Raw genomic sequence first — 25,430 nt, forward strand, 5'->3', positions numbered from 1 at the left:
TAATTGCAAAATGCTGTAATATTTTTTTTTTGCTGAAAAAATCCTACCTAGTGCATGCTTTAACTACAGTGCCAATGGTCAAAGTTAATAACTTCATAAGAAATTAAAATAAATGTTATGTTTTGTATGCCTTTTTCCACTTTACCGAAATCGTAACAAACCGTGACTTAAAATGTTTGATACGTACGGAACCATGACCTCTGCATACCGTTACACTAATTGCTATTCATTAGATTAGATTAGATGTAACTTTATTGTCACTGAAAAAGTACAGTATAATGAAATGCAGTTAGCATCTAACCAGAAGTGCAAATAGAAGTGTGCAAAAAATGTAAAAGTGAAACAATTAAGAACAATGTATGTTATTAATTATGGTAAGTGGGATGTACAGTGAGGGAAACAATGTTTTGATCCCCTGCTGATTTTGTATGTTTGCCCACTGACAAAGTAATGATCAGTCTATAATTTTAATGGTAGGTTTATTTGAACAGTGAGGGACAGAATAACAACAAATAAATCCAGAAAAACGCATGTCAAAAATGTTTTAAACTGATTAGCATTTTAATGAGTGAAATTTGCTGAATTGATAATTCTTGGTATTTCATTTTGTGAATAATTATTTAGCCTAATACATTTGTAGAATCTTACTCCTATTAAAAAAAAGCTGAGAAAATTCAAAGAGAGATGATAGGATGTGTAAGCGATTTTGACTTATCTCCTAATAAAAACAGTAACGGTGTAATAAGTTTGTTGAATTGGTATTTGGTGATTAGTAAAGAATGTCTGGTATTTCATTTCGTGAATAATTATTTTGATTTACATTTGATGGATTACTCTACACAAGAATGCTGAATCTCCTACTGAAAAATGGTAAGGTGTGATACATACATTGAATTTTCAAGTAGCCTATATCGTTTGTATTATGTTTCAATAATAGCCTAATTACATTTATGAATGGTCATGGAAATCTTGTATTTCATTTGTAAGTTCATTCAAATTCAACCACAACTCTATCTTTCATCTGGGAGTATGGCGTATTCATCCATGGACATCATTAATTCAGTGAGGGGTGATCAGCACCTGGGTACCATCGGGTACCAACACTGAGTGACATGGGCCGATTAAGTTGATTAAGTCGGAAAACGGTAAAAAAAAAAAACGGGTAAGTAGTCTCTAAATAGTTTTCCGTTTGTGAGCTGAGAATTCTGACAATGGAACCATGTAACACGCTTATTTAGTAAAAGTCATGGAAGGAACAGGTGTAGCTTTCAAAATGGCAGTTTTATTTTAAATACAAACGTCAATTCCTGTAGGCATTTGGTGGTTCTAGTTTTAACATCCAAACCAACAACATATATAATGTTATAATAATATAACAGAAACTTTGCACTACATTCAACACATTCAGTTAGAAAGAGATTACTGTAGACGGCTACTTAATAGCTATACAGTATCTATAATTAAAATAATGACTCTAATCACTCCATGGCTGGCATGTTTTTTTAGTTAACAAATGGATAGTTGAATAGCTTACCACTACGCCAAGTGAATTACGCTATGAAAATTTAAAAAGAGAGCAATATGAACAAATCCTAATGCCCAATTTGTTTGGACCGTGGCAAGGATCAAACCCCAGTCGCCAATGTGACAGTCTGCATCTCTAACCACTACGCCATGTTGGGGATGGCTAACTAATAGCTATACAGTACCAATAATGAAAATAATGACTCAAATCACTCCATGGCTGGTTTGTTTCTCTAGAAAAAAAAATAGACAGTTGAATAGCTAACCACTAAGCCATGTAAATCGAAAATAAGAGTAAAAGGTTTGTTGCCGGTGCAGGTGCCTAATTGGTTTGGTCCATGGCGAGGATGGAACACCGGTTGCCTGTGTGATAACCCGTATCTCTAACAACTACACTATTTAACAATAGGCAGTCAGTCAGTCAGACACTCAGTAAGAGACATTCGCTCTTGGGCGGCTCCGCTGACATGGTCCAGCAAAAAAGCAAACCTGTTCAGATTAGATCACTGGCTAGGCGTAGGGTTCATTTACCCTTTTTCCACAGACATTTTAGTCAATAAGCAGATGCCTTTATCCAGAGTGACGTACACACCTTTCAACTACAGGCCCAATGCTCTAACCACAAGGTAATCTGTCGCCCTTAATCCAAGCCAACTCCTATTCCACAGCGGACGATAACTGTTTGTGTGTCTGTTAATTTAATTGTACCCCCATTAGCTTTTGCGAAAGCAGGAGCTACTTCCCCGTCGTGTGCCCAAAAAAAACAAATAACAACAACACTGATACACTGATAGACAACAAAAGTCACTCTAATGTAATTAAAAAATGTAATGACAATTCTAAAGCCAGTTTTCATCCATCGGACAAGACCATTATTATGGCCTGTAATATAAGTATAATGATACTGTTGTGCACAGTGGGGCCAAGAAAAAAACCCATAGAAGACTAAATCAAGCTCTTGACTTGGCTGTCTTTAGGGTCACAGACCAGACGGCTGTGCACCAATCAGAAGCAGAATACAAATGGCTGTTCACTGATTATGCACTGGCACTGACCTTGACTGGGAACTAAAGAGAGGTAAATGGAGGCAGTGGCTCTGACTAAAAGTTTCTCTGAATTGAACAATAAATCAACGTTTTTTTTGTGAAATGAGCTGACTTGGAGACAAACTAATGAACAACCCTCACTTTGAGTGCTAGTGGTTTCAGTGTTCAAGGGCCAAGAACTTTGGAACATAAACCCAGTGCCCGTTCTAGCCATTTGGAGGCCCTTAAGAAAAATAAATAAGCAAAACTCCCTAGCAGTTTGGGGCCCCCTAGAGACCGGTGATGTCGCTTAGGCCTTGAAAAGGCCCTGCATAAACCCCCTTCTATACCATCCTAAGTATGATGTGAGAGGGGTAGAGACAGACAAAGACAGGTGGACAAAATGAGCAAGACCCAGAGAAAATGAGACAGACAACTAAAAAGAAAGAAATGGACAAAATGAAAATGAAAGAAAAAGGAAGTGAAGAAGAGTTGTGAGCGGAACTTACAGAGAGGAAGGCATGAACGATGTCTGCTTTAATAGAACTTAGAGGCTTGTCTCTGATCACCACAAAGATCTGCTCTTCTTTTTCCAGGTTGATGAAGTTACCGAACCACGACTTCTTGGCAAGCCTGCAGGTAGGAAGGATCTTTTTTTTTATGAGAATAAAAATGTTGTGCACTCTCAGACAGACACAGACAACAACCAACACACACAAACCCACGCACACACACTTTAGTCTCTGCTGGAGAGAAGAATAATGTCAAGTCGAGTGGTAGAATTTACACAGTGCCATACTTATTTGCCTAATAGAACTTTCAACATGCTTTGTCTCTTTGAAGGTAATGAACAGAAATGTTTTTAAGAGAGTAGTGTTAAATTCAGTGTTTATCTAAGCTAATTTCCCCATTGTCCCTTCTGATGTTAACCTAGTCTGAAACTGTATGTAAAGCTGACCATATTGGGGAATGACAGTCATACTATTCTCCCATTTAAACGTCCACGTTCTATAAAATACGGTTGTTTGGGGAAGAGGATGCCCTGCCCTCTCTGTTTCAATGGATTAGAATCATTAGTCAAACTCATTTTGTCTTCTCAACCAATGATTGGTTTACATAGTGGAAGTTTTCAGATTGAAGGAGAAATAAAATGGTGGATGAAAAAATTATGACTGTTTTTTAACGCATACCACAACAAAAATAGTGAAAGGAGTTGGTTAAAGCCCAAACTAACCAGGGGATCTGTTTCCACCACCTAACTGCGTATTCTAGCCATCCTCTTCCACCCATCTAATTAGCCGACAGCAGTGACATCATCCTAAATACCACTTCCTAATAAAAAAGACCCCCTACCCGTTTCGGCCCCATCCATCCAACCAGACTGGCTCTGTCTTTCGATGTTGGTGAAGCAAACTGGAACTAAACCACTGAAATATTCATGGAGAACCGTTTCCTTAAAATAGCCTAATCAACAGGAAGGAGAGATTGATGCAATAATGCGGGAGTCAAATTTACATAATTGGGGGAATTGTTCACACAGGCCCCCTGGGCAGAAGATCTACAGCGCCCTACAAAGTTACTCTACCGCTGGGAAAAATGAGAGGTGGAATTTTGTGAGTGTACATGAACCAAGCTCAGTGAATTGAGCTCATGTGAGGAGTCGCTTGTCTGAGGTCTCCCTGAGCTAACGCCACTAACCCAACATTCATTTCCAGTGGAATGCTGAGTTTGCCTTTCAGCAGTGCATAGCAGAAGAATATTTGGTGCGTTTTTGTGAGGCATGATTCATCCAACGTACGCATTATATTGTGTCCATATTAACGACAGAATTGAAGAGCTGAATGTGAAAGATGCATGCAGAGTTAAAGTATCAGTAGTGTCTTGCAAAAGTATTCAAATACCTAACCAATTCTTGGTTTACTGAATTGAAATTATGTTCTGTTAAATATTTTATTTTAAAACACAATCAGTTATTGTATGGTGACATTGGTTTTATGTTGAGGAATATTTCTAAGAAAATAATCTAAGTTACTTGCATATGTATTCAACCCGTATTCTGAAGAAGCTCTAAATTTACAAATGAAAGAAACTGTTCTAACAAAGACACAGTTCCATTACCATTGGCCTTTAACTGTAAACCATAAAACTCATTTTCTGGGTTCTGTTTTTTTTTTTCTGGATTCAAAAGAAACTATTGAAGGATCATTGGTCAGGCTGTGAACCTGAAGGAAAATGCATACCAAATAACAGTCTACAGATATTACAGACACAAATGCATTGGTTAGTAAAAGGGATACCCAGGTGAGCACAGTTAGATCAATAATTAGGAATTGGAAGCTGCATTACACCACCCAAGCACTGCCAAAAAAGGTCTCTCAAAACCCGGCACTCAAAAAAAGGTATATGAAAGATGCCACAGACAGAACAACAACGACTTGAAGGAGCTACAGAGTTCAGTGGCTGGGAATGGAATGATAGTGCACAGATCAGTGTACCATCTGAAAGCATAAAGGTGACAGCTGCAATGTAGGAAAAGGTTTTGTGGTCAGATGAGACCAAAACTCAAATCCAATTAATGAAGATTGGATATAGCAAAATACAGGTAAATACTGCAAGAGACTCTTCTTCAGTCTGCTAAAAACAAAAGCTTGGACAGAACAATGAGCACAAATATTGGAGTATTAATATTGAAGCAAAAAGGTGAAACATTAAAATGTTCCACAGTTACCAAGTTAAAGTCCGGGTCTCTCATTTATCAAGCATGTATATGCACAAATCTGTGCGTATACCATGCATGTGATAATTTCTATGCAAAATGTGGGATTTATCAATATGAAAATATGAAAAAAATTATGTTGATAAATGTACACAGCCATTAACATGTGCACGCATAGTGTCAAGAGGTGGAAGGGAACTGCTTCTGAAATGTATATTAATTTATGTGAAAAAGGGAATTATATTTTATTTCATAATTTTTTATGATAAAAATCCAAATACAGTAGTAATAATTCTGGCCTTATGTAAAACCACTGGTGAATTATTATAACAGACTGATAAAATTGGCAATACTTTTCAAAAGGACCTCATCAGTATGGGAGATCACTCAGGATGAGCTAGCCAATAAATGCTTTGTCATACATTTTCCATTTATTTGCCATTTATTCAATTCAAAATTAATTGGGGGAACAGACGCATGCAGGTCAACATAAAAGTACCATCCCAAGAATAGTATGTGAACGGAACAGCCTTCCACTCAATTTGCAGGTGGTCTAGGTAAAAGGGCTGCTGAATGTAAAGGCTGCAGGCAGAACGCATGTCTCGTTCATTCTGAAAGACGACAATGATGCCATTTGAAAAGGCTACATGAGGGAGCTGTTGAGGATGGGAGGCCTAATTGGCAATTGTTGAAAGCTCATTTAAAGAACAACATATTTCAGAATGCTATATGAACATAAATTGTCCAAACTGTCCTTTATTTAGCCAGGTTTTTCTTACTAGTCAAGTGAGTTTCAATGAAGCAAGGCAATTAAATAATTATTCAACACGTTACACTACAGCATTTACAGTATACCTACACCAATCAGTGAAGTGAATAACACTAATCTCGTTCTCATTGCACCTATCTGTGGGTGGAATATATTAGGCAGCAAGTGAACATTCTGTCCTCAAAGTTGATGTGTTAGAAGCAGCAAAAATGCACAAGCATAACAATCTGAGTGACTTTGATGAGGGCCAAATTATGATGGCTTGACGACTGGGTCAGAGCATCTCCAAAACTGCAGTCCTTGTGGGGTGTTCCCGGTCTGCAGTGGTCAGTACCTATCAAAAGTGGTCCAAGGAAGGAAAACCGGCGACAGGGTCAAGGCTTATTGATGCACGTGGGGAGTGAAGGCTGCCAATCCAACAGAAAAGCTATTGTTACTCAAATTGGGAAAAAAAAAAGCCCATGCTGAACCCTGTCCACTGCCAAAAGTGCCTCCAATGAGCACGTGGGCATCAGAATTGGACCTAGGAGCAATGGAAGAAGGTGGCCTGGTCTGATGAATCAAATTTTCTTTTACATCGCGTGGATGGCCTGGTGCGTGTGCGTCGCTTACTTGGAGAACACATGGCACCAGGATGCACTATGGGAAGAAAGCAAGCTTTGGGCAATATTCTGCTGGGAAACCTTGGGTCCTGCCATTCATGTGGATGTTACTTTGACACGTACCACTTACCTGAGCATTGTTGCCCTTACATGGCAATGGTACTCTATGATGGCATTAGCCTCTTTCAGCAGGATAATGTGCCCTGGCACAAAGTAAAAATGGTTTAGGAATGGTTTGAGGAACACAACAACAAGTTCAAGGTGTTGACTTGGCCTCCAAATTCCCCAAATCTCAATCCAAACAAGCATCTGTGGGATGTGCTGGAGAAACAGGTCCGATCCATGGAGGCCACACCTTTCAACTTTTACAGGACTTAAAGGATTTGCTGCTAACGTCTTGGTGCCAGATACCACAGCACACCTTCAGAGGTCTAGTGGAGTCTATGCCTCGAAGGGTCAGGGCTGTTTGGGCCGCAAAAGGGGACCTACACAATATTAGAGAGGTTATGGCTGATCGGTGTATATGTCAATCTCAGATACATATTTTTGGAGTGGTTATAATTCATGCAATGTATGTTTCCCACAGGCTCTAAGGGATGACTTTGACCATTTAATGGGTAATTAGGTGTGTTTCCACATTAATATAGCCATGGTCGCAAGAGCACAGTGAACAAGGTTGTCCAACCAACCTGAACAACTGGGAGCAAATCTGCCAATTACAATGGGGTAAAATCACTCCCACATTGTCTTTAAAGCTGGTATATATTTACCCAAAGAATAAAAGCTATTATAGCTCTACCAATTAATAGTAATTTGGGGATGAATACTTATGCAAGAAAAATATTATTTTTATATTATTTTTATTTAAAAAAATTACCAATCTAAAACCATATTTGTTTTATTATGATGGACAGTTTAAAAGAAATAATATTCTAAAAACGAACAAAATGTCAATGTACCACATATTATTCTGTGAAATTAAACAATTGGTCAAGAGGTTGAATATTGTGCTGTATACCCAGGCAATGTACTGTATATCCAGATATTCTGTCCGATCTTGCTCAGTTGCACAGTAGGTTAGATTTCTGCAAAGCCCTTCTTTTGGGTAACCCTGATAAATCAATGAATAAACTTCAATTGGTGCAATCCTTCGAGTGTCTACTAAAGACTCATCTCATCAGCAAGGTCTGTGATTAAGTGTAGTCTGGCCCAGGGGTGTGAAGGTGAATGGAAAGGCTACAATCCACCTTTGCTGCCTTCGCCAGGTGAGCTCTCATCTCCATTGGGATGTCCTCTCTCCAATGCCATTCAGGGGCGGAGTCACTGGCTTACTCTTGTTCTCCATTGCTGTACTCGTCCAATGGGAGTGAACTCTGTGGGAAATACTCATCCCTCTTTCAGGGTGGGTGTGGTTGATTAGTGTCCCTCTGGTTGGTGCTTGGCAAAGTGAGTGGAGTTACTTCCTGCCTGTTGGGCCTCTTCTAGGGTTATCCCCGGATAGTGTCACTGGACCCCCCCGTCTCAGCCCCAAGGTTTCATGCTGCTATATTATTGTGCCATGGGAGTAGGCTGTGTTCTCCTTTGTAAATCATTTGCAAATCTAAGGAATGTGCTCTCAAAATGTTCTTTGTGTCATGCCCCATTTGAATTTGAGTCCCTGGACCAGACCTCAGGACTACCAGGCCTGAATGACTTGTAGCTGTCCCTGTCCAACGTCCTCTTGATTGTGTTGCAGATTAAGAAGCTGATGATACCTAACAATTCCAGCTGCCACTTCGCTGACCCACTGCTTCTCTTTGGTGTTTCAGGCTGGGTGTTTTTTAAAAGCACTTTGTAACAACTGTTGATGTAAAAAGGGCTTTATAAAATACATTTGATTGATTTATATGTGTAATCAAGTCTCTGGATGTTAGCTCAAAGGGCCAACATTGGTGAAACACACTCTCTAGTTATTTACCAAATACCTAAGGTCTTGTATTAGTCCTCAGAAAGAACCTCTACAAACATCCAGTATGGTGTGCTAACATGGTTTTATAGCTGATTTCGTCCCAAGACCCAGATTCTCAGTTTTGACAACATTGACATTGTACCTTGTATTTTGTACCTAAAATGCTATAGAAGCTAACAAAAATTATGTTATACTGCGAGTAAATGTAGCAATTATATGGTATAAGGAAAATTATTCCTACACTTTTTAGCCTAAATAATTACAAAATGCTCAAATTCTTGATGTTAGCAAGCTCAATCAATAGTGCCTATTAACACGATTTTTAATAGTAATGTTCATTTGAATTCCTAACACATTCAATTTGTTATTAGTTGTTTAAATTCAGATTGGATACATTTTAATAATAAATACATTAAAAATAAATAAATAATAAAATAAATCAACTCAGACTCCTGTGACTTTTAAAACCTTCCAAAACCCAAATGTGGTGCACAACCCACCAGTTTAGAAACAATGTCTTTGAGATCATTGTTTGTTAAATCTCAAGTTAATGTTTTCCCGGGTCACTCACTCTGGTGATGAATCAGGTGTGAGGCTGGACATGTCCTCCTGAGTGGGAACTGGGAAGAAATGCAGAGACAGAGGTCAAAGGTGAAAGGTTAAGGGTGATAAGGTCAGACAACTGGGAAGCATCACTTCTTTGGCATCCGACAGCACTGTATTGAGTACAGGATTCATTGCAAACTTGTTTAAAACAATTTTTTACATGGACATATTATCTGTATCTGTTGGCTTCTAAGAGACATTCCTACTGAATGTTATGTAACATAGTTTGTCACTTTACTATTAGCTACTCTTGGTATCCCTTTACATTGTATAAATCCAGTTAGTCATGGAGCATTTAAATGCTCTATCAACATACAGTGCACACTGCAAGTTGACCTAAAGGCATTAAAACATTACACCACTCATTAGAAGAAGAATACACCCTACAGTTTCTCCAATTACACGTATGAGCTAGCACACTTTCAGAAGCACCAAAATGCCAACAGTTAAGCTATAAAGCTGTAAATTCCTTCAAAAACAAACAATAATTCTGCTAATCTTCCGTCCGCATCTTAAATGAGCTCTAACTAGAATTGCCATTGATTTGTAATGCATTTACTAATCATATAGGAGTCTATGGGATTACCATAAAAAAATCCTCTCTGGTTTAATTAGATTATATCATCATGTATATGGGAGAACCAGAGACCGTTCCCTCAACTAATAACAGCCTAACAGCAGGTGACCCACAGCTAATTACTGTTAACCCTCTAAGATGAATGCAGCCATTCCCCTGGGCTAAGTGCTAAGGCTAGCACTACTGAAAGGGCGGAATATGTCTTTTCTAATAGTTCCCTATGATTGATTTGTTTGATCAAGAGAAGAGACTACTACCACCAAACCAGTTTCCATCCTCAGGATCTAGTGGCCCCTGATACAACTGTTCAACAACATGGCAACAATGTAGCCCCATAAGGATGTTGCTCGGAGCTAACAAAGGCTTATGCCCCCTATTCCCTGTCCTTTTCTCACCCTCAGTAAATACTCCTCCCAAGCCAGACCACTACCTTGCATTTTCCTGCGGTGGAAGCGAGGCGAGCCCAGGAAGCTGTTCTTGATGGAGTTGAGGCGTGTCCTCCAGGGTAGCCCGCCAATGGACGGGCTGGGGGGTGGCGTGGGGCTCGGGGTGCCCGCCGGGCTCTCCTTGGGCGTGTGCACTGGGGTGCCCTTAGGTGTGGGGAGAGGGCTACCCCGCGGAGAGGGGTGGGGAGTCACCTGTATGGTGGGGACAGATTTGTGACCGTTGTGGTCGGGGTGGAGGAGGTGGCGCCGCAGTGGGGACATGGGTGGCACTGGGGACAGAGGGATGGAGAGCTTGGGGGGCACGGTGAGGGGAGGATGGCGGCGTGGCCGCGGGCTGCTGGGGACAGCAGGAGGGGTACCCAGGGCCGAGGAGGGGGTGGTGGGCTCTGACTTGGGGGTGGCAGGACTGTCAGCCGAATTCGGGAGGGGGTTGGACCGGGTGGTCTGAAGGGGTTTCTCTGATATTTTGGGTTTGGCGGGGAGAGTCTGTGTGCGGGGGTGCATCAGGGGGGACCCCATTTTTGGCGTGTAGGAGTTAGGGTGTGGGTGCACACGATTGGCCCCGCCTAGCCCGTTGTGGTTAAGGCGGGACTCAGATGAGTGTGTGGGGCTACAGTTAGGTGACTGACAGAGGTCCGGCGACTGGGGTGGGATAAAGAAGCGCCGGACCGGCTGCGTTTGGACACCCACCATTGAAAACATACATAGCCAATGAAAGAACGTGCCCAGAAGCCAAAGGGGTACATTTATAGAAATAAAACCACAGCCCATTAAAGGAAGATTGCAATGAAACAGCAACAAAATTAGGTAATATAGTTCAAAGAAAAATGACACGGACGAGAGGTGGATTGATTGACACAGACACAGGCATGGAGGGAGGTGAGAGTGCGGAAAGAAAGAAAGAAAAAACATGCCATTAGCACAACCGGCCAAACAGCAGGCGGCAGCAGCAGCGTCTTGGCGGGAGAGAAGTGTAGAACATTACAAGCATTCATGAAGCCAAACCCAAATCAGCGACTGAAACAGCCCCCCAAAGCTAACTACATTAGCTTTCAGACTTTCAGGGGGGAGAGCAGCCGTACTGCATGCACAATGCAGTGGTATGAATGACAAAGACAACTATCATGAAAGGACATGACCGGTAATGGCAGCTTATGAAAACTGGCATATGTTGTAACAAGTTTAAAAAAGATTTATCCCTGGTTTGTTGTGCCACTCAAATAGCATCATTATGAAGAGTTTATGAAGACAATTTTTTTCGTTCTTTTATTAAAAAAAAGAAAGTGTGCATAACTGGTACATTATATAAAAAGGAAGAATTGAAATGGCATCAACCCTATTTAAAACTATTTACAGTATCACAACTCATTATTATTACTCAGTATTATAAAATAGCATTTTTTGTATTCAGACTAGAGGCTGGATAAAAAAAAATTGCATGGCCTAGGTAAAATTATTGAAGTGCGCATGCTAGCCAGGAGTGTATTGGTTAATTTGTAGTCCTCATATATACAGCTAATTTACAACAAGGCAGCATTTTGCATCTGCAAGTTTACACAACAAAATAATCTAACTTAAATATTTATCGTTTGAAATGTAGCGTAATGTAATCAAGTCCTATGTTACTATTATAGTAGTGCTCATTAAACTTTAAAATCCCACAATGCACTCATGGGTTTCTGAAGAACAGGGGAAATTTCAAATGTTAATAATTCACAGATTCCAATGACACTGCCAAAGAACCTCTACGACAGACAACGCTTTGTTATATTAGTTTTTGGGAAGACCGGCGATTTAGGGACCCTGTGGAAATCCCCAGCATCTGTGTCTCTGCCTATTAAACCCAGTAGTGCCGGACATTTATGAAGGTATCTGTGGACTGGAATTGCAGGAGGCCCTTTCTACCAAGAAGCACAGTCCTCCAGTCTTAAAAGGAGTTACGCAGACGGGATAGAGGAGCAGCTGATACCCAGACGAGACGCTAGGAAGACGCTCGCACGGATTAGCCGTTTCATACAATCACTCTGAGTTAAATGTATTACGGAAGCGTGTCCCGTCTGAACCTGTTATTTAAAGAAGCTCCTGCCTTCTGTTATCGTGAGCTCTGTCTCAGTCACATGGTTTTTGTTTTGCATTAATGGGCTGACTCAGTACATTTTTGGATGTAAGTTTATCTTCTGGAACATATTCTTTAAGAGACTATTATCTTGCTTACTTTTAAACTGCGTCACAAAAATAACTAAGCAAACTGAGATTTAGAATCTGTCGTCAGACTTGTATATTTGAGTTAATTTTTTCAGTCATAATTTTTTTTGTGCAGCTCTTTCCAGCTGATCATTTAAATATTCACAGGTCTTGATAACCAACTTAATACAACCAACCTAATACAAACAAATAAAATGCCTAAGTATTTTGTCATGTGTAATAACTTGTAGGGTTAAGTGCCGGGTACCTCACTATGCATATGAAAACTGTTATACAGTCTTTATATTGGATTTGTGTTTTTTTAACCATGAATTCCTCTATGAATGGCGTTATGAAGCCTTATGAGCAAACAGCAGTGTGTGTGCAGGCCAGCTGTGACATGATAAGGTGCATTGTGGGCCCTGATGGGCCAGTGTGTGGTACAGGACAACCAACAACACTTACCCTAGGACTGCTGAGAGGACTGGTCGAGAGACCGGAGGATGCTCCGCTGATTGACCGTGACCTGGAGACAAACACACAAAATAACACATACATGGTCAGACACATTCCTGGCCAACACAATAGGTGGCCAGCAAAGGGAAAACAACGAACACTAAAATATTAACACACACCTTCCACACTGGCAAACCCATAATTGGATGGAGGACAAAAAGCATGGAGGACAAAAACAAAAACCACCAGAAGAAGTCAGATGAAGTTGCCACTACACACTGATTTAAACAAATAATTAAGATTTCCCCATTTTAATAACATTTGCAAGGGTAAGCTGATTCCAAATTTTCAACTAAGACCATCACACTAATGCTACTAGAAGAAGTAGAGGAAGGTGACCAGAATAGTTAATTAACGTAATGTAAGGTAGCTACCTTGTACATAGTTTGTAGTGGCTGTAGACATTTGTACACTGCTGTCAGTACATTTGGAAAACGTTACCTACAGCAAAATCGTTGGCGGGGATACAATCGTAGTTTGTAAGTAGAGGAGTCTGACTGAAACAAGGATGGATAACTGTGAATAGAGACAGGGTTATTGGTTGTTACACCCCTGGAGAGATACTGGTTAGTTTGGGATCTCCGAGCTGTTTTATTAAACTCATTCCTCTCTGTCTTTCTTGTTTGCTCTCTCTCTCTCTACATTTCACTTTCTTGTTCATTTGCTCACTCTCTCCCACAGACTCTGTTGCTCAGTCTTCTTGCTTGCTTTTTCTCACCCTTGAGTATGCTTATTACAAACTGTTGACAAACCTTTGACCGTTCTGGGCATATGGGTTATTCAGGGGTTATTGTGTTCAGTCACTGAGCTCTTGGTCACTCGCCCTTCATCAATCTCATCTCATTATCTGCATTTATTTTTTTCTCTCAAAACAATCTGTCTTTCTCCCTTGCCAGATTTCATACACTCTTTTACCCTTTCATCCCATCATCACCTACCTCTCCTTCAACTAAAGAGGAGGCATCAGAGCAGTCCTTGAATATTGCTTGAAATGCCCATATATACAGCTCTGGAAAAAATTAAGAGACCACTCCTAATTTTTCTTAAATCAGCATCTCTACATGTATGGCAGTCATTCCATTCTTGTGTCTGTTAAATTCCAACACAGGCACACTTCATTTTACTTAATGAGGTACTGATTAGGGGATTACCTGAACCAAATCTAATTTAACAAAGAAAAGTATAAAACCCACTGCTGTGGTCATCACTATCCAGTTGCAATAGGATCAGCTGAATTTCTTCCAGAGCTGTATTCAGTTATGCTTAGAAGTTTGCATACCCTTGGAGAATTGGTAAAATATGTACAATTTGTTAAGGACACGAGTGAGCAGTCAAAAAAAATGTATTTTATTTCTTATTCACATTCAACTGTAGGTCATAAACGAATGGCACAATCATAAAACAAAATATGGGAACACAAATATTTTTTAACCAACCCTTGTTCAAAATTCTGCATACCCTTAGTTCTTAATACTGTGTATTGCCCCCTTTAGCATCAATGACAGCCTGCAGTCTTTTGTAATCGTTTTTGCAGGTGGTATAGCTGCCCATTCGTCTTGGCAAAATGCCTCCAGGTAATGCAAAGTCTTTGGTCGTCTTGCATGAACCACACATTTGAGATCTCCCCAGAGTGGCTCGATCATATTAAGGTCAGGAGACTGTGATGGCCACTCCAGAACCTTCACCTGTTTCTGCTGAAACCACTGGAGGGTCAACTTGGCTTAGGGTCATTGTCGTGTTGGAAAGTTCAAGAGCGTCCCATGCACAGCTTTCGTTCAGAAGAATGCAAACTGTCTGCCAGTATTTTCTGATAACATGCTGCATTCATCTTGCCATCAATTTTCACAAGATTCCCCGTGCCTTTTAGAGCTCACACCCCCCCAAAACATCAGTGAGCCACCATCATGCTTCACAGTGGGGATGGTATTCTTTTCACTGTTAGGCCTTGTTGACCCCTCTCCAAACATAGTGCTTAAAGCCTCTTTTTTTGGCAACTCGATATGGCTTGGTATCAAGAGATCCCTGAATTTTCCAATTCTTAAAAAGTGATTGAACAACAGTACTGATCGGCATTTGCAAAGCATTGGATATCTTTTTATGTCCTTTTCCATCTCTATGAACTATGCAAAATGATGAGCACAAATACCCAATATACAGGTGCTGGTCATATAATTAGAATATCATCAAAAAGTTAATTTATTTCAGTAATTCCATTCAAAAAGTGAAAATTATATAATGAATACATTCATTCCACACAGACTGATATATTTCAAATGTATATTTGTTTTAATTGTGATGATTATAACTGACAACTAATGAAAATCCCAAATTCAGTATTACTTAAGACCAATACAAAAAAATGATTTTTAGAAATGTTGGCCAACTGAAAAGTATGAACATGAAAAGTATGAGCATATACAACACTCAATACTTAGTTGGGGCTCCTTCTGCCTGAATTACTGCAGCAATGCGGCGTGGCATGGAGTCGATCAGTCTGTGGCACTGCTCAGGTGTTATGAGAGCCCAGGTTGCTCTGATAGTGGCCTCTTCTGCATTGTTGGGTCTGGCGTATCGCATCTTCCTCTTCACAATACCCCATAGATTTTCTATAGGGTTAAGGTCAGGCGAGTTTGCTGGCCATTTAAGAACAGGGATACCATGGTCCTTAAACCAGGTACTGGTAGCTTTGGCACTGTGTACTGGTGCCAAGTCCTGTTGGAAAATGAAATCTGCATCTCCATAAAGTTGGTCAGCAGCAGGAAGCATGAAGTGCTCTAAAACTTCCTGGTAGACGGCTGCGTTGACCTTGGACCTCAGAAAACACAGTGGACCAACACCAGCAGATGACATGGCACCCCAAACCATCACTGACTGTGGAAACGTTACACTGGACTTCAAGCAATGTGGATTATGTGCCTCTCCTCTCTTCCTCCAGACTCTGGGACCTTGATTTCCAAAGGAAATGCTAAATTTACTTTCATCAGAGAACATAACTCAGCAGCAGTCCAGTCCTTTTTGTCTTTAGCCTAGACGAGACGCTTCTGACGCTGTGTCTTGTTCAAGAGTGGCTTGACACAAGGAATGCCACAGCTGAAACCCATGTCTTGCATATGTCTGTGCGTGGTGGTTCTTGAAGCACTGACTCCAGCTGCAGTCCACTCTTTGTGAATCTCCCCCACATTTTTTAATGGATTTGGTTTCACAATCCTCTCCAGGGTGCGGTTATCCCTATTGGTTGTACACTTTTTTCTACCACATCTTTTCCTTCCCTTTGCCTCTCTATTAATGTGCTTGGACACAGAGCTCTGTGAACAGCCAGCCTCTTTAGCTATGACCTTTAGATGTCAATGGTCATCTTTTGGACTGCTGTCAAGTCAGCAGTCTTTCCCATGATTGTGTTGCCTACAGAGCTAGACTGAGAGACCATTTAAAGGCCTTGCAGGTTTTTTGAGGTAATTAGCTGATTAGAGTGTGGCACCAGGTGTATTCAAAATTGAACCTTTTTACAATATTCAAATTTTTTGAGATACTGAATTTGGGGTTTTCATTAGTTGTCAGTTATAATCATCAAAATTAAAAGAAAAAACACTTGAAATATATCAGTCTGTGTGGAATGAATGTATACATTATACAAGTTTTATTTTTTGAATGGAATTACTGAAATAAATATTTTTGATGATATTCAAATATTATGACCAGCACCTGCATATTCAAGCAGCACTGTGTGTCTGGACTACCCTGAAATTATATAAATATTCACAGTATCTCACAAAAGTGAGTACACCCCTCACATTTTTGCAAATAACAATGTACATTTGCTGTCCCCTCAAAATAACTCAACACACAGCCATTCATGTCTAAACCAAAAGTGAGTACAAAAGTTAATGTCCAAATTTGGCCCAAAGTCTCAATATTTTGTGTGGCCACCATCATTTTCCAGCACTGCCTTAATGAACTGTAGCTCCTCAGTGTCGGCAGCACTCATGCAGCTCCAGACCAGGACACTCCAACCACCATGCTTGACTGTAGGCAAGACACACTTGTCTTTGTACTCCTCACCTGGTTGCCGCCACACACGCTTGACACCATCTGAACCAAATAAGTTTATCTTGGTCTCATCAGACCACAGGACATGTTTCCAGTAATCCATGTCCTTAGTCTGCTTGTCTTCAGCAAACTGTTTGCAGGCTTTCTTGTGCATCATCTTAAAAAGAGGCTTCCTTCTGGGATGACAGCCATGCAGACCAATTTGATGCAGTGTGCGGTGTATGGTCTGAGCACTAACAGGCTGACTCCCCACCCCTTCAAACTCTGCAGCAATGCTGGCAGCACTCATACGTCTATTTCCCAAAGACAACCTCTGGATATGACGCTGAGCACGTGCACTCAACTTCTTAGGTCGACCATGGTGAGGCCTGTTCTGAGTGGAACCTGACCTGTTAAACCGCTGTATGGTCTTGGCCACCGTGCTGCAGCTCAGTTTCAGGGTCTTGGCAATCTTCTTATAGATTAGGCCACAATCATTATTTTTTTCAGATCCTAAGATCAGTTCTATGCCATGAGGTGCCATGTTGAACTTCCACTGACCAGTATGAGGGAGTGTGAGAGCGATGACACCAAATGTAACTCACCTGTTCCCATTCACACCTGAGATCTTGTAACACTAACGAGTCACATGACACCGGGGAGGGAAAATGGCTAATTGTGCCCAATTTGGAGATTTTCACTTAGTGGTGTACCCACATTTGTTGCCAGCGGTTTAGAGATTAATGGCTGTGTGTTGAGTTATTTTGAGGGGACAGCAAATTTACACTGTTATACAAGCTGTACACTCACTACTTTACATTGTAGCAAAGTGTCATTTCTTCAGTGTTGTCACATGAAAAGATATAATCAAATATTTGCAAAAAATTGTGTGAAAGTTGAAAGGTTTATGTGTGCTTTTAAATGCCAGATTAGGCAATGTCTGTGTACACAACTAAAAGGCACTCAAAGCATACCAAGATAAAGTCAACATCTAGAAGTACACGCACAAAAACACACACTGCAAAATGTACTAGTGCTCCATTACACTGTGGATGAGAAGCCTTTTCATTTTTCATTTTTCATTTACAACTCATTAACTTTTCATCTCCTTTTTGCCTTTTGTTCCCCCCCTATTGTCCTTCCTTGGTTTGCACCCCCCCTCCCTTACTATCTCCTTCCCCCTCCCTTACATCACATAGGGCCAATGACGGCAAACAAGGTTTGGGGCTTTAATTGGCCGTGGACGTTTTGGCTCTTTAGTTGGAAACAAAAATTGAAACTGTAAATCATGGTTAAAATATGCTGCGCTGAGCACCTCCCCAACCCGACACTCACACTCTCACACAAAGCTTCAACCTCGGGGAGGGATTTCATCCATTACCTTATCAATGTCTTAGCAGTGACAAAAATGTCTAAAACAACCCATTAATAGCTTGTTTAGAAAACTGGATTATAAAATGGCCGTTGGTAATGCAAAATGCAAGGTGAGTGGATAACAAGCAAAGAGCTGTGTTACCATTTGCCAAACAGAGGATTCTGCAATGGAATCCTACACAAACGACATTTCACAGACATAGACATCAGAAACAGACTGGGAATAGATGAAGTACAACGGTACCACAAGCTACATGACAAGGCAACGATGGAGAACAGAAGAACATTATGAAGGAAAACAGAACAGAACAAGCCACATCCCCACACAACAAGAGTTAAGATGCAGGGGAGTTTTCCTCAGAAGTCTCTTTTGGATCTTGTTGTGTAGTTTTCTTGTCACTAAAGCACAACATAATATTAACTGAATTTTATGTTGAATTTTCATCATACACATACTATATATTACATCAGTGTATCCCATATATATATATATATATATATATATATATATATTAAGCAGCAGTGGCTCGCCACTTCTAAATTGTTGCCACCACTCTACAGAGTATGATGTATTTCAACAATGTTTTAATATACTTTTTATGTTATTTATACACCCCTTAAACAGATTGGGCAAGACTTTGCTAACCAACCATTTTTTTTAGATGAAGCATATGAGCTCTTCTTTATGTCTCCACAAGAAGTATGAAGGAAGTTGATTACTGCTACTGTATCAGTGCAAATTGTAACTAGTGTTAGCACAATGTCTGAAAGTAGTGGAAAGTAGTGGAATAACCAAAAGTCTATAGGAATGGGGTAAAACATACATATGGGGTTAAGGTTAGAATTAGAGTTAGGGGTTCAGGTTAGGATTAGGTTAGGAGTACAGGTTAGGGGTTGCAGAAAAGATAAGTAATGTAAGTTATATAAGAAAGGCAATACATACGTCTCCACAAGGTCAGTAAAAAAGAGTCTGTGTGTGTTGTACGTGTGCACTGGTGTGTATACCACTGTATCACAGTAATTAGATAATGAAGGAGATAAAAGCCTATTCACGGGGATGTGAATGCCTCTTGCCCATTATTTACAGACCTGTTTGCTGTTCACTCCAGCAAAGCGGCCCATCTACATTCCCACCAATTAATTTATGCTAATCTCTGTTCAGACCGAGGGAGCATCTTTAAACGGTGTTCCTGGACACAAGGTCAGCCGTGAATAGGCTTTGAAAAGACGATTGGAGCCAACTCTCCATGATGCGATAACCTCTGCTCAGTGCCGCAATACTTGGGCACAACAGAAACAAAACACGTGGTTGTACACACACACACACACACACAAAGGAGGAGGCAAAACAGGGAAACGAACATTGACCAAAAATTATTTTTCTGCCATGGGATGCCGAAATGATGGTAGAAAGAGAAAGACAAGGGCCAAATGAAGGAGGAGGATAAGATGCTTTTGATGTGCATTGAGGGAGTTGTGGGTGGAGAGGACTGGGTCTGTCTCTCCCTCTCTCTCCCCATCTTCCTGCCCCTCCAGTCTAGGCCTGATTACATTGCCCTAGTTTATCACAGTATGAAAATAAGGGATTTATTGTATGAATTTTTTTATCCGATAGCCGGGAGTCAAGTGAAAGGCCCGTTGAAACTTTTCGAAGCGTTAGAATAGTAAGACGTTAGATCCAAGAATGTGTTTTAGATGAGAATGGAGCGTTGTTTTTATATTATCCAGACTAACCTGTCAAATACTTATATGAGTGAAACACATCAATAGGAAAACCCCCTCCACAACTTAACCGTGGCAAGACAGACAGATAAAGGTGAAAAGTACCTTTCTTCTTTGCTGAGGTTAGCGTTTGTGATATCCAAGCTTTTACTGAAAATCGACTTACTATAGACAGGGATAAAGACAGGGATACAGACAGACAGTCACAAAATAAAGACAGACAGAGAAGACAGTCACATAAAAAGTGGACCTAAATATTCCCTAAAAAGCTAAGACTTATTTATAGATACAGGATTAGCTACAGCTCACAATGACCACTGCTGAGTAACTAATGTCAGTTTTGAAATGAGAAGTTAAGCAAAGAGAAAAATGATGGATCACGACACAACAGCCAAAACAGAAAAAAAGATTCACAAGTGATGTGAATATACTCATTAGCATGTGAAGACTGGCCAAACAGGGGTGAAACACTGCAATCATGAGTGCTTGGCAAAACATACATAAGTCTTCAAGCTTCCATCCTCTTTGGATGACTCACTCAAAAGTAAATTTTTTCAGAGCAGCTTAATAATAAAGTTAGTTAGAAGAGGGATTGTGCTGGAAGTATGCACACAGCAGTTAAAACGAATGTCTGGCAGCCATAAAATGTAGGCACGTGTTGGAAAATCTGTGTATGTGGGCATGTGTGTTTCTCAGTAATTAAAAAAAGTACCACTGCAGAAAGTTGGGTTAACAGGCCATTCAACAATCGAATTTGCCGTGGTTTAGTTCATCACTAGCTTAAATCTCAAAATGTAATATATATACGTCTGGTTTCTGATATTTAGTGTGTGTGTGTTCGTTTTACTTACGTGTTGCATTGCATGTACTGTATGTCAACATGATATGTGTGAGTGGTTGAGTGTGTGTGTATGTGAGTATGTGTGTTTACACCACACCCTTCCACACTATACCTCTGTCCGTGTGTAGCCATGTCAATGGCTCGTCGTACAGGCACAGGAGAGCCCCCCTCGGTGACACTTAGCACCTCCATAGACTTCCTCTCCGGCCTCCTCTTCCCGTGGCGGTTCAACATGGGGGAGTCCACGCGCTTCCTTGGTGGGTCAGCTGGATAGAGTTCAGGGGTCAATGGTAAGGGGTGTAGCAAGTGAAGCCAGTGACAAACCCACCAAATTTGTGACAAACTGTCCTATCCAAGACATTCAATTACATACTGTATCAATCACAATTTTTTTTTGTATTAAAACCTTCTTTTTTTTTTACACAAATAATGAGTAGGAACGAGACATGGACAAGTTCCAGCCTACCTATTTCACTGCGTGGAGGGAGGTTCTGGTCCTCCTGACTAGGGTATCTCTCTTTTCGGTCCAGAAGCAGGAAGTAGATCATCTTCTCCTGGTTGTCACTAAAGAGACAAGACAGTGAAGTCATCCTTGAAGCAACCCAGAGCAGTTCCATTTGTTTCAATCATTCCATCTGTCCAAGCACTTCCTTTGCTCATTTTCAGTTCTTCCCTACCTCCAACCCTTCACAGTTTTGTATCCTTTCTTCTTCTTTAACCTCTCCATCTTTACTCAATCAGTAGAAGAAAATGGCGAACTTGTAGAGCACTTCTTTAACTACTTCTATCCTTACAGTTCTACCCCATTTATCCTCTCTCCCTCTCTCTGTCCATCCCACACTTACTCATCAGAGAGCAGGTCTTTGGTGAGTTTGCCCTTGTCTCTGAAGCAGCCCAGAGAATGCATGCTCTCAAGAACATCTGGGTCTATATCCTCAGTACTTAGGGTTCTGATTGCCACCTTCCTGGGGACAGGCTGCTCCGGCTCAGGTTCATTCTTCCCAGCTCTGACAGGCAGTAAAAAAGCAGAAAAAATTAATGATTGACAGACAGGAAACACAGTGCAGTAGAACGCTAACAATATTCTATGTCAACATCAAATTTGATAAATGTTAGTGACACCAAAAAAACAACACTATCAGAATTGTGAAACAACTTTGAAATAACTCCTCTAAGCATGACAAAAGTAGAAGCTCTTGCACTGCTAAAATGTAACAATTGACTGACAATGTGGCATGAAGAGACACATTTCATTGCGGAGCAGCAGCAAGGTCCTGGGCACTTTAAGAGGAGATATTTGTTAAAATCCTGCGTAGTAAGGGCAAACCAATTTAAACCCGAATAGATATCCATTAAAACAAAGAGCACGGTGACCTTTCATGTTCTGCTGGGGTGTAGGATACCCACTAGAGCAACACCAACATACACTCACCTAAAGGATTATTAGGAACACCATACTAATACTGTGTTTGACCCCCTTTCGCCTTCAGAACTGCCTTAATTCTACGTGGCATTGATTCAACAAGGTGCTGAAAGCATTCTTTACAAATGTTTGCCCATATTTATAGGATAGGATCTTGCAGTTGATGGAGATTTGTGGGATGCACATCCAGGGCATGAAGCTCCCGTTCCACCACATCCCAAAGATGGGTTGAGATCTGGTGACTGCGGGGGCCATTTCAGTACAGTGAACTCATTGTCATGTTCAAGAAACCAATTTTAAATGATTCGAGCTTTGTGACATGGTGCATTATCCTGCTGGAAGTAGCCATCAGAGGATGGGTACATGGTGGTCATAAAGGGATGGACATGGTCAGAAACAATGCTCAGGTAGGCTGTGGCATTTAAACGATGCCCAATTGGCATTAAGGGGCCTAAAGTGTGCCAAGAAAACATCCCCCACACATTACACCACCACCAGCAGCCTGCACAGTGGTAACAAAGCATGATGGATCCATGTTCTCATTCTGTTTACGCCAAATTCTGACTACCATCTGAATGTCTCAACAGAAATCGAGACTCATCAGACCAGGCAACATTCTTCCACTTTTCAACCGTCCAATTTTGTTAAACTCATGCAAATTGTAGCCTCTTTTTCCTATTTGTAGTGGAGATGAGTGGTACCTGGTGGGGTCTTCTGCTGTTGTAGCCCATCCGCCTCAAAGTTGTGCGTGTTGTGGCTTCACAAATGCTTTGCTGCATACCTCGGTTGTAACGAGTGGATATTTCAGTCAAAGTTGCTCTTCTATCAGCTTGAATCAGTCGGCCCATTCTCCTCTGACCTCTAGCATCAACAAGGCATTTTCGCCCACAGGACTGCCGCATACTGGATGTTTTTCCCTTTTCACACCATTCTTTGTAAACCCTAGAAATGGTTGTGTGTGAAAATCCCAGTAACTGAGCAGATTGTGAAATACTCAGACCGGCCCGTCTGGCACCAACAACCATGCCACAAAATAGCTTAAATCACCTTTCTTTCCCATTCTGACATTCAATTTGGAGTTCAGGAGACTGTCTTGAACAGGATCCCACCCCTAAATGCATTGAAGCAACTGCCATGTGATTGGTTGATTAGATAATTGCATCAATGAGAAATTGAACAGGTGTTCCTAATAATCCTTTAGGTGAGTGTACAAACTCCATTCATCTGGACTACTGGACCTGCAATACGATACTCCTAACAAAAAGCTGCAAAATATCTGACATTTAACTTTCATTAGTTCCCATTTCCCAAAATGTCACCTTTGTAAATGCAATACTTTATCTACTGACTGTTTGTTTGACAACAAAGCCTCACACATGGATGTGCAAACAAACCCACACCCACATACACAACCACCCCATTCAACCATCACACAGAAAGCATAGCAGTTATACAGTGTCAGCTAATTGGGATGAATAGAACATCATACTGTTGCATGAAGAAGCTGTACTCACATGTACCAGTTGTGTTTCTGGATCTGCTCTAACTGTAGAGAAGCACAGAGAAAGAAGATAACATTTTGTGAAGAACAGGCAGGCTGAGGATGCATTATCTCACACTTAAAAGGCCTCTGGTCATAACCTGAAGAATATGTCCACAACCTTGGTGTGCACACCAGAACTCTCTATTTCACACCTTTTTTTAAGTGAGGGCTCAAGTCCAAATGGAAGTCATAAATATCCCAGGTGATAAAATCATGGCTCGCCACTCGATCATGGCCCACAACACTCTGATTCGGGTCTGAAGCCAATGATGTGCCCTCTTTCTGGGAAGCACAGTTACTGACATAAACTACCCCAAGCCGGCCAAGGGGAACACAAAACTAGGCGGCCCATGGCAACCTAGCCACGGTAAACTGACTTGAAGAAAAACAGTTCCCTAGGACAAGATGGAATGAACATGCTACCTATTCAACCATTCTTCTCCAAGCCAAAAGTGTATTATAGCACAAATGTGTAAGGTGATGCCCAGCTTTCCGCAAGACCTACATCTGCCAGAGGCAACACCTTAAACATTGTCAGGGTGGAGTGAGCGGACACCCTGTTATGCAACCCTTTCCAGTTACTGTCATATTCCGAGGATACAACCTGTGAGACTGTTACCGTCTAGACACTGCCTTGCCCCAAGCTCAGAACACAAAGCTGAATAAAAGAGTTATAACCAATATAACCAATCCCGTTAATGCACATGGCATATAACCCTTGTTGGTCCTCTGATCATTTAGGTGAGTAGCTAGAAAAAAGGATAGTGGTGTTATGATATACACATGACTTTTGGCATTCTCCATTAATCGCTTTCTCACAGTTTTTCCCATCTCTTTAAGCTGAGCCTCTGAACCAAATCTGAACCGTTTAGGGAAATGTGTTGCTCCAATACCATGCTTATTCTTGTTCTGAGAAAAGAAAGCTATTTCAAGCGAGAAATTGCCAAAAAACTGAAGATCTTGTACAACGCTTTGTACTACTCCCTTCACAGAACAGTGCAAAATAGCTCTAACCAGAATAGAAAGAGGAATGGGAGGCCCAGGTCTGAAACTGAAAAAGAGGACAAATACATTAAAGAAAACAGAAGTCTCACTGCTCCACTTCTAGGCAGAGTTGCAAAGAAAAAGCCATATCTCAGACTGGCCAATAAAAATAAAAGATTAAAATGGGCAGATGAACACAGACACTGGAGAGAGGAAGATTGGAAAATGCATTATAGACAGACAAATCTATATTTGAGATGTTCGGATCACAAAGAACATTTGTGAGACGCAGACCAAATGAAAAGATGCTGGAGGAATGTTTGACGCCATCTGTCAAGCATGTTGGAGGCAATGTGATGTTCTGGGGGTGCTTTAGTGGTGGTAAAGTGGTAGATTTGTACAGGGTAAAAGAGTGTTCCAAGATGGAAGGCTATCACTGCATTTTGAAACATCAAACCATATCCTATGGACGGCGCATGATTAGAGCCAATTTTCTCCTACAACAGGAAGGACAATGATGCAAAGTACAGCTCCAAACTATGCAAGAACTATTTAGGGAAGGAGTCAGCTGGTATTCTGTCTATAATGGAGCGGCTAGCACAGT

At 40.9% G+C, this 25,430-nt stretch overlaps 1 protein-coding gene across 8 annotated transcripts in view; it reads right to left on the reverse strand.

The window, feature by feature from the left end:
• Positions 1-25,430, reverse strand: part of brsk2b (BR serine/threonine kinase 2b) — a 170,848-nt gene that overhangs the window by 23,523 nt on the left and 121,895 nt on the right. For 5 of the 8 annotated variants that reach the window (XM_010902847.4, XM_034297103.1, XM_020044126.3 and 2 more), the window contains exons 9-17: positions 23,814-23,845; positions 21,722-21,883; positions 21,343-21,440; positions 20,989-21,142; positions 20,141-20,200; positions 12,863-12,923; positions 10,198-10,885; positions 9,156-9,204; positions 3,059-3,182 (exon numbers count right to left, since the gene is read on the reverse strand). In XM_010902847.4, coding sequence (XP_010901149.1) covers positions 3,059-3,182; positions 9,156-9,204; positions 10,198-10,885; positions 12,863-12,923; positions 20,141-20,200; positions 20,989-21,142; positions 21,343-21,440; positions 21,722-21,883; positions 23,814-23,845 — 1,428 coding nt within the window. The remainder of the gene's footprint in view (positions 1-3,058; positions 3,183-9,155; positions 9,205-10,197; positions 10,886-12,862; positions 12,924-20,140; positions 20,201-20,988; positions 21,143-21,342; positions 21,441-21,721; positions 21,884-23,813; positions 23,846-25,430) is intronic. The other 3 variants (XM_020044129.3, XM_020044130.3, XM_020044127.3) reach the window with 3 other exon arrangements.

This window comes from Esox lucius, chromosome 2 (assembly GCF_011004845.1).
Source record: "Esox lucius isolate fEsoLuc1 chromosome 2, fEsoLuc1.pri, whole genome shotgun sequence".
Taxonomy (NCBI): domain Eukaryota; kingdom Metazoa; phylum Chordata; class Actinopteri; order Esociformes; family Esocidae; genus Esox; species Esox lucius.